The 10,501-nt window shown below is 39.0% G+C and overlaps 1 protein-coding gene across 1 annotated transcript in view; it reads left to right on the forward strand.

The window, feature by feature from the left end:
- The window catches only part of wars2 (tryptophanyl tRNA synthetase 2, mitochondrial), a 35,102-nt gene that overhangs the window by 21,643 nt on the left and 2,958 nt on the right, over positions 1–10,501 (forward strand). The window contains exons 4-5 of the mRNA XM_085385153.1: positions 5,669–5,751; positions 8,465–8,583. Of these exons, the coding sequence (XP_085241279.1) occupies positions 5,669–5,751; positions 8,465–8,583 (202 nt within the window). The remainder of the gene's footprint in view (positions 1–5,668; positions 5,752–8,464; positions 8,584–10,501) is intronic.

The raw sequence follows: 10,501 nt of genomic DNA on the forward strand, positions 1-10,501 counted from the left end.
AAATTTCATAAAACATTCAGAATGATTAAAAAATAATAAAATACAATGCAAATGCAATCAACCAGTTAGCCTATTGGAACCTTTAGAGAAAAGTTGTTACTATGAGACATCCATGTCATTGTTGTTTAAGGTCTGAGTAATATTTATGATGCATTATATTTTTACCGTATTTCCCGGACTACAGAGCGCACCTGAATATTAGCCGCACAAGCTAAAAGCAGGGGAAAATCCTGTTTTGTACATACATTAGCCGCACCTGACTAAAAGCCGCAGGTGTTTCAATGTTGACTTATCATATGTAAGAGAATATGCACAAAGGGAATTGTCAGGAAAGAGATGGCTGTTTGGAGACACACCCCTTTTATTAATATTTTGAAAAACAAGTTATGGGTACATATTTGCATAACCTTTTAGGGTATGTGTACAAGTAGTGGTAATTACAAGTACAAAACATGTACTGTGCTTCATAAATGAGTAACAAATGTAGTACATAACAATAACCTACAGCACACCAGAAAAATAGATTCAGACTACCTTTTAGGCTCAGGTGCAGTGACACGGCTTTAACAAGAAGAAAAGTCAGTCATTCACCATCTTTCTCTTCTTCCTGCGCACTAAAACCACCAAAGTCCTCTTCTCCAGTGTCGGAAACGAACAGGCTCAGGATGGCTTCATCATCCACTCTCAGCTCCTTTCTTTCGTTGTCACTTTCAAAACCAAAGAAATCCTCATTGTCAGTGTCAGAGTCGAACACCTTCTGAAGAGCCTCCTCTCCATCAGGCAGCAGTCCAGCCCTTCGAAATCCGTTGGTGATCGTGGATGTTTTCACACTTTCCCACGCTGTCAGAATCCAGTGGTGGAGTTGGGCATAACTTGCTTTTTGCAAATTTATCGCCGCTCATCATCCACGCCTCCAGCTGAACGCGTAGCGCTACTTTGAAGTTTGTTTTTCGCGCTACTTCGTACGGCACTACGTTGCCTGGCGGATGGACATGTGACTAACATACCACTCTTGAACTCCGATCCTTCCGCCAGGCAACGTAGTGCCGTACAGCAGCGGAACAAACAAAACAAATCCGCTCATGGACAATCCATAGAAAAGCCGCACCTGACTAAAAGCCGCAGGGTTCAAAGCTTGTGCAAAAAGTAGCGGCTTATAGCCCGACAATTACGGTATATGATTTCATAATCTTGTCTCTTTTGTCTTTTACTGTGCAAACTGAATTGATTTATTTAAATGTGGCCTGTTAAAAATGCAGTAATGCTTTACAAGTCACTACGAGCATCTGTCAAAATTTAAAGCAATTCATTCAAACATTTAAATGTTGAACGGCTGAGAAGTATGGAACGCCAGGACTGCCATAATGAATTAATTAAATACACCATTAAATAATTAATTAAATGTGGCAATAATTAATTAAAATTGGAATTAATTAATTAAATAAATAGTTATGACACATGTAATTAATTAATTATTGACACATTTAATTAATTATTTATGTATTTCACATTTTAATTAATTATTGACACATTTAATTAATTATTGACACATTTAATTAATTATTTAATGATATATTTATTTATTTCATTTTGGCAGTCCTGACGCCTGGCTCTCGTCATGAAATAATTTTATCTGTCAGCCTCACCCATCAAACTCAGGGGGCGGGGTTAACGCTGCCCATGCAGCTTCTCTAACATTTGATTGGTTGCCGTGCAAAGTAAGTCAAAACAGGTCGATCCTAGAAAATCGATTGCTTGTGTAGACTTGGGGCAGCCAGTTATCCCAGAATGCAGATCAAATCACAAGCAGCAATGGTGGTGGTGTAGTTTTAAAATACCCCGTTTTTCTGTCACCAGCTACACTTTTAACAGTGTTTTAGCCGCGAATGTCGCGACGTATGTCTGGTCAGGTTGTCAACATAGAACATGTTTGCAAAAGTGCTCAGATGTTTTCAGAGATTTCACTAGCTCTGCTAACAGTTAGCATGCAGAGTGCACCGAGGGGGTTACGTTAACCGGTTTGTTTACATATTCCACTCTTCGTGTTCCACATGTTGCATTCGCAGATTCTCATTTTCACCGAACGATCGTCTCTTTCCGCCTGGTCTTGTGTCTCTGTGCTTCTGTAACATAAAGAACGAGCTGACATTTTTCTCACGAAACCAGCGATCAGCTCAACAGACCCTCAGTTTACCTGCATGCATCCTCCTCCTCATCTGTCAGCTGTTTAACACCTGCTGCTAATTCAAGAAACACGCCTAGTTACCTGGTGATAGTCACAGTTTAACTGGGCAGCCGGTGCTCGATATAACGCAATGTCAGCGCATTTTTCTGCACAAGATAAGTAAATATAGTGTTTTCCCCGAGCGCAGAGCTGCTGGAGCTCGTTTCCTTACAGAGCACTTTATAGGCGAATAGCTTTATCAGCGGCTGATGTCCAATCACCGGCACACAGCTTTCAAACCTCAGCTGAGTTTTAGCTCTCAGTGGTTAAACGCTGGACTTCATTCACTCAGGTTCTGTCTGTCGGGTCACGTTTACTTCGCTGTTTTATTTACAACTGAGCAAATCGGTTTGGCTGAGGTTAAAGTTACGTTTCATAACTGCATAGTTTCACAGACGTTTAATGGTTCACTGGCACATGTGTGAGACTGAACTATCATCTAAATATCATCTGTTTTTTAATAGTTATTCAACTGTATTCTAAGCACCAGCTGTCTGTTAGAATGTGATTTTTTTTCTCTCTCTGTTGGCAGAGGTATAAAAATGCGCAGGAAAATCTGACATGCATGGCGAACTTCACCGACGATATTTAGGGAGGAATAAACACACATCAAACATAAATGAACCATTTGTCTGTCTCCATAATTGAGAGCATTTTCTCTTCTTATGTCAACACTCTCTCTCTTTTTTTTTTCTTTTTTTTTTTGCTTTTTCGGTCATGTTATGTTTACCTGTCAAAGGCTTGTTACAAACTATGAAACACATTGTGCAGACTTCTGGATGTTAGAAGAAAACGAATACTGCTCATGAATGAGACTAAAGGCAGGAAGGTGTCCTTTAAAACTAAACATGTTAATAGGACCTCCCTGTTTATATCATAGTTTATGATATAGCACGTGTATTTCAGTAATAGCCTGCTGAGGCCACTATACGTGCTGGCCTCATATCAAATGTGAAGGCAGACTGAGTCTATGTTTGACGTTTTTTATATCTAATCTTCCTTTTCAAACATTTAAACAGCAGCGAGTCTGCAGCTGAGGGAATACAAATTCAAATTGTCGGAACAGGTTTGCTCGTTTCTTGGATTCATTTGGTGATTTATTAAATGTATAACTGTTATTCTAATCTGCTGCTGAGTCTCTTACACTTTTCTTTATGCTGTATATTTTCACGTCTCTGGAATAGTTGGCAGTTAGATAGTCAGCTGGGAAACTTTGTGTTAACTCATGGAGCTGAGGATATCGTGGATATGCTGACCTCGCTGCGTGGTGTACAGAGCGAGGTCAGCATGATTAATATTCACAATAAAAATATTAGCCGAACATCATGAAGTCTGTATGTGTTTCATAGTGTCGAACAACCTTTGTACAGTTAAAGCCAGCAGTTACTACATGACGGAAACACCAACGTTATCTCTTTTATGTGTTTATACACAGGTCACGCTGATTACTGAACAAAAACCCAAAGATCAGATGTTAAACAGATTTATTTGCTCTCTCTCCTCCTTAAACATGTTTTTAATGTTAGTTATAATTCTGAATTGGCGACTGAAACACGTAGGACACATAAGAACATCAGGAAATAAAACACCGATAAATATAACCTCAGTAAAAGAAGTCAGCGGGGGTTACTACAGCTGTGTACCGGGGCCTGCGCTTTGTCGGTGGGATTGCTTGCGAGGCGAGCGGGTCTATCCCACGCTTTGCCGTGAGACTGGGCAGACATCTCCGAAATCATCGAAACACTTTTGCAAAGAGGCTGTATCTTGACAAACCGACCAGACACATGAAGATTAAACCACTACATTCTCGGCTAAAAAAATATTAAAACGGTATTTGGTAACACACAAACAGGGTTTTTCAAAGCTCAGTTCTGTTAGCTTCCACATGCCGGTTGTTGTGTGCTAGAAACAATGGCCACCAGGCCAAAGCAATGGTTTTGACTCGATCAGCGTTAACCCCGCCCCCTGAGTTTGATGGGTGAGGCTGACAGATAAAATTATTTCATGACGAGAGCCAGGCGCCAGGACTGCCAAAATGAAATAAATAAATATATCATTAAATAATTAATTAAATGTGTCAATAATTAATGAAATGTGTCAATAATTAATTAAAATGTGAAATACATAAATAATTAATTAAATGTGTCAATAATTAATTAATTAAATGTGTCAATAATTAATTAAAATGTGAAATACATAAATAATTAATTAAATGTGTCAATAATTAATTAATTACATGTGTCATAACTATTTATTTAATTAATTAATTCCAATTTTAATTAATTATTGACACATTTAATTAATTATTTAATGGTGTATTTAATTAATTCATTATGGCAGTCCTGGCGTTCCATAGAGAAGGAGCAAGTGCCGCGGTGGTCGGGCGAGCTTGTGAACAATGACAGAAGAGCGTCGGTGAGAAGAAAATAATAAAACATTTTCTGATAGTTTCATGCTACGCTTCTGAACACAATTAAACGCAACCACACCCCCGCACAATGCAGGAAAAGGGCTTCTCGGTTGGATTTTGCATGGCCTCTCTGCTCTCTGTGTGTGGGTGTGTGTGCTAGCACTGCTATCGGTCAAACAGACAAACATCTGCAGCTCTTTACACATCAGTGACAGACGGAGAGCCAGAGTTGTAACCTGGTCAGTGTGATTTTAGAGACTCAGGAGCTATGCACAGCCAGCATGTAAAGGACATACAGGCACCCACATACACTAATACAAACTGGAAGTTTCTGGCAAAGCGATGACTCGGAGATATAACTTCTGTATATATTTATACAATATCTACAATATCTTTTAAAGCAAAAAATGGTTTATTTGCAAGGGCGTATTTTCAGTTAATTAATAATGATAAATAAAAACAAAAAACACAGTTATAATTATAAAAGCTGCAAAAGGAGTTTGTAATGTTATAGCTATTTTGTAACTGAAGTAATATTTCAAACATGAATCCCACCATATCAGTTCTTACCTTCAGTGGAACACTTACAAATTAAATTAATTCCTCTGTTTTCTCTTAAGTTTCATCATGTCTGTGCGTTTTTATTTTGTTTCTCTGCAGCATTTGCCGCATTTTTAATTCATATAATTTTTCTTCACACCTGGGTGCAGTTTTAATACACGACGAGCGAGGATCAACAGAGCTCACGTCTCTCTGTTCTTGTTTCTGTTGCTCTTTAGAAAACACCTTTCGTTTACCCAACAGATGAGTTGATTTCAAAAATGGTGGAAAATGCCGTGCAAACTCATCCGTACCTCGTTTGTTTCAGTCGATGAGTCATGAAAGTGAAAATGGCTCTTTATGGGGAAAAGGAAAAAAGTCAGCTTGAGTCCATCTTTCTCCTGTCTGGCTCTATTTCTGGTTGCTTTTAGTGTTTCTGCCTCATCGTTGTTCTTTTTCTGCTTCAACTTCCTTCCCTCTGTCTTTTCCTCCAGATGAAGAGCAAAGTGAAGAACGAAGGCAGCGTTGGTCTCTACACATATCCTGTCCTCCAGGCTGCTGATATTCTTCTCTACAAGTGAGATTTCCATTCAAGTAGCGTACAAGTTATATTGTGTGTGTGTGTGTGTGTGTGTCAGTCAGATAACTCATATTTCTTAGGCTGTGTACCCTAAGCATTCACAGCTTTTCGAAAAACACTTCCAAAAGCCCTTCCTTCTGTGAATAACTGATTTTTATATTCCAAACTCTGTTAAAAAATTTAAATAACTAATTTTCCCCCTATCATTTACAACTTCTTCCTGTAAAGACTGACTGTTACAGTGCTTTCTGTCAGGGTTCCTTATTTTACTTGATGAAGATGAAGCTGAGAAACCATGAAGGGGGATACATCCCTGCTGAAAGCATGGCTTGCAGCCTTTTGCAGACATGTGCGACCATCCTGTGCTCAGAAGTGCATTTATCCTAGCAGCTGGAGGACAAAACAAACAAACAAAGGAGCTGCAACAGAGGTCTTGCTTAAGTATCGGGCCATAAATGACAATATACAGTGTCTCTCACTGAGGTATTACTTTAACAGCAGTTTCCTCTTAATGTTGTAGTTTCTTGTGACTGTTAAGTTTTATATTGTTACTTATTGTGCTGATAATTTATCGGGATGGCTGTGGATCAGCAGGTAGAGCAAGGCAAGGCAAGTTTATTTGTATAGCACAATTCAACAACAAGGTGATTCAAAGTGCTTTACAGAGACATTAGAAACAAAAACAAATAAAAGCATGATTTAAAATTGATTAAAACAAGCAAACAAACAAACAAACTAATTAACAAACAAACAAACAAACAAAACAGTATATAAAATCAAAGCAGATAAAATCAGAACAGTAGATAAAATTAGTAGTTAAATTTAAGTTTTGAAATTTAAGCTTAAAAGTGTGGATTTGGTGCTTTATTCAAATGCAGCTGAGAATAGGTGAGTCTTCAACCTGGATTTAAATAAACTGAGTGTTTCAGCTGATCTGAGGCTTTCTGGGAGTTTGTTCCAGATATAAGGAGTGAGCAGGTCATCTACAGATCGGAACGTTGGTGGTTTGATGCCTGGCTGCTCCAATCTACTCCAGACTGCAAGATACTGAACGCTGAGTTGCTCCCGTTGCGTTCATCTGAGTGTGAATGTGTGTGAATGTTTGCTAGAAAGCACTTGTATGTAGTAAAAGGTTGTTGCATAAATGCGCGTGTGAGACATGCAGAAAGTAGAATTAAAAAGTGCTATTTAAGAACCACTGCAGTTTACAAACCCCAAACAAAGTCCCAAACTTTAAACGGACCCTTTGTGTTTTGCCTCAGAGAGGTTTGTGTTTTTAGCGTCAAACCCTGATGTAGTTTGTGTAAATATCTGGGTCATTATGTATCTTCATCACTGGTTGTCCAGCAGCGCCGAGCAAAGTAGCAAAAGCTAAGCTAATCTTTTCCCCAGTGTTTTTATCTTTAAAGTAACCAGTTAAACTTCTGCTTCATCTTTGCATTCTTCTGCAGTGTTGGGACAACACTGGTGTTTTTACATTTATTCAAAGATAGTGAAGTTTCCATGTTTTCCATTCCAGTCCATAATGTGTGCTCAATAAGAACCTGGAAGCTAAAATCGCCTCCACTAACATAAGAAAGAACGAAATGCGTGAATTAAAAGAGTAACTGCAATGAAAAAGGAGCAGAGCCAGTAATCCACATAACAAATACCAAACACTGTGAGCCTACTAACTTAAACTGATTGCGAGCAGTGTCCTAGTTTAAATATTTTTATTATTTGATTTATTTTTGCAAGCTCTAGTTTGGCATCACCTGCCTGCACAAAGCCTACAAAATACTGTTTAGCAGAGAGGTTTACCCGGAGTACAAAAGAACAGCAACATTTTTGGATACTTTTGGTTTTATTTTTGAGATCTCTGCCTCTAAGTTTTATACTCCCCCCCCCCCCCCCTCTCATTATTCACAACACAGAAAATCAATTCCACAGCATCTTTTTTTCATTTTTATTTATTTTTATTACAGAGGCCATTTTCCTTTTAATCTACAGCACATGCCACCTGCTCTCAGAGGCCATTTCTCCAGCAGAAAATAATTCCAGTGCAAAGTGTTCACAGTGCGATCTGTAATTTATCACGAGTAACGGGGACAGCATGTCTGGCAACGAAGACTGCTGGTGAAAATGTGTTATTTTTTAATATCTCACCTCTGCTGCGCGGGGGTGGAAAGAGAAACATAACGTGCAGATATCTCCAAATAAAACCTCAAAGTAGAGATTATAAAGAGGAAAAAAATGCAATCTCTAATTTCTTTGCCTCTGACGTGTTCGTATAAATATCCGCGTCACACATTTCTGGTGGAAATTTGTCTGAGACAAAGAGTTTTGTGTGTGATCTGTGAGGTGCAGCCTGCTGATGAGGCGTCAGTGGGTTTTCACGTGAGATAAGTTGGTTGGGTTATTGTCTCGTAGCGTTTCCAAATTCACATTTAGAAGGCATCTCTTCAGCTGTTTCTGGTTCAGCAGCCATATATCCAAAAGCTCATTTCCTGTGGAGAAACTGAGTCTCATCTCTAAAGAGAAAATTAATGAACTGCTTCCTCCTCCAGTTACAGAGTTGCCAAACACTGCTGAAAAAGTCTCCTGCAGTGACTCCAAGTGTCTCCAATTTTTCCTTGCGTCTCGCTCTGTATTTTAAACTCTGTGCTGTCACTGTGCACAGTGCTGCACGGATCACGTCTCTAATGTGCTGCTGTGGAATCATCTCTCTCAGGTCCACTCACGTCCCTGTCGGAGAAGATCAGGTCCAACATTTGGAGCTGGCTCAGGATCTTGCTCGCATCTTCAACAACCGCTACGGAGAGCTGTTCCCTGAACCCTGCGCCCTGCTCAGTAAGAATACGTGGCATGATGGCGTGTACACACTCATGATTTAGGCTTTCTAAGGTCAGCTTCTAAAAATCACGTAGCTCTCTGGTAGCAGCAGCTTTATCTTCTTATGTAGAGAATGTCATCATGTGACATTAAAGTCGCCTGTTTTAGTCTCTTTAGGCTTTAGCTGTGTAAGTGAGGCCTCACTTGTGCGATGGCCTTATGCTGTATATACCAAGTCATTATATTTTCAAATGTGCTTGTTGCATTTTATCAAAAAGTTTTTTTTATTTGCGAAGGGTTGCAGATTTTAGTTGATTTTTATTAAATCTCCATCTTTATGAAGTTTTCTGCTTGAATATTTTTTTTATAAAAAGTCTTCTAACTGCCTGAAACAAGCTGAGTGCTATAAGTGAAGTGAATGTTTTTGGAAACTAGATTTTTTTTTTCCTGCATTAGAAGTAAAGCTTTCTTTCTGCCTTTCCATCCTTTTTTTGTCTTGAATTATTGTCTCCTCTGTCGGGAAAGTTTGTGATTGATTGGTTCAATTTCTCTTTTTATTTAATTATTTTTTTGTTGTTCCTGATCTAGAGCCAGGAATCTTTGGAAGTGTATTTTGCTTCACATACAGAGCAAAACTGGAAAATGAAACTTAACTTAAATAGCTGAAGAAAAGTCAGTAATAAGATGCTTCTGGGCCTAAAGCCTTCCCTAAAAGACGGTCATGGCTGGTTAATCTTCCTGGAGGATTAACATGAACAGACAGGGTTTCCTCATTGCGACCTTACTTCTTTTTTTGGTTGTTTTTTGTTTATCTGCATAAATAGATATCACATTGAAATGAGAAAACTGGGAGAAAGTGTCTCGGTTTTATCAACAAAAAAAAAAATATCAGGAACTAATCCAAATCCACGTGTCCGTCTGTATCCAGGGAATTTTCAGCCTCGGAGGATGTGTGCTGTCTCTGGCCGCTCGTGTTAAACAAAGTCCCAACGTTTGAATGGACCCTTTGTGTTTTGCTTCAAAGAGATTTATATCACTGAAGTCATTTTAGCCCTGATGTAGTTCGTGTAAATATCTGGGTCATAATGTATCTTCATCACCGGCTGCCCAGCGGCGCCGAGCAAAGTAGCACAAAGCTAAGCTAAACTTTTTTCCCAGTGTTTTTGGTGCATCTTTAAAGTAACCGGTTAAACTTCTGCTTCATGCCTGCATTCTTCTGCAGTGTTGGGGAAACACTGATGTTTTAAAATTCATTCAAAGATATATTGCCTTTTCCATGTTTTGTAAACTAAGTCGGAGTGGGACGTGCTGTTTAGCTAAAGCTAAAAACCACCAACTGCAGGGCAGCCAATCAGAAATTAGAGCGAGGTTCAGGGGATTAAAACTGACAAGATTTGAAATACAATATGACGCCGTTATTATTAATATTTTCTTTTGAAACGTTTCCCAAAATGTACCAACCAAATGTTTTTATACACGAGGCCAACATTTTGAAAGATCCCACCCTCCTTCTACTTTCATTCCTCATGATTAGCGGTATGGTGGAAGCACGGGATGGAGTCAGTCATGTGTGCATTAGAGCTTTGATTAAAGAAATATCGTCTTCCTCTTGTATAATAATTAGGGAGGTAGATTTGGAGTGCATGTCATCAAGATGAGTTTAGAGATGTGTGTATGCATATATGTGTGTGCCCGAGTGTGTATGCACTCTTGCGTGTAATCAGTCGGCAGTATATAGCTCATACCAGTGGACCCCACCCTCGTTTCTTGTCTTTGGCATAGCAGAGTTGGCAGTCAGTGGTCTTTCCTTTGAAATGAACCAGAGTGTTTTAATTTGCTTTAGATAAAGACATCTTGGCGTTGATGAACAGCCCACATGTGGCCTGCTTGTACAGGACCAAACAAAGAACTGGAGCTGGGGATGATTTTAAGAGTG

Source organism: Rhamphochromis longiceps, linkage group LG16 (genome assembly GCF_057381845.1).
Source record: "Rhamphochromis longiceps isolate RC_006_pf linkage group LG16, R_longiceps_female_GT1.1, whole genome shotgun sequence".
Taxonomy (NCBI): domain Eukaryota; kingdom Metazoa; phylum Chordata; class Actinopteri; order Cichliformes; family Cichlidae; genus Rhamphochromis; species Rhamphochromis longiceps.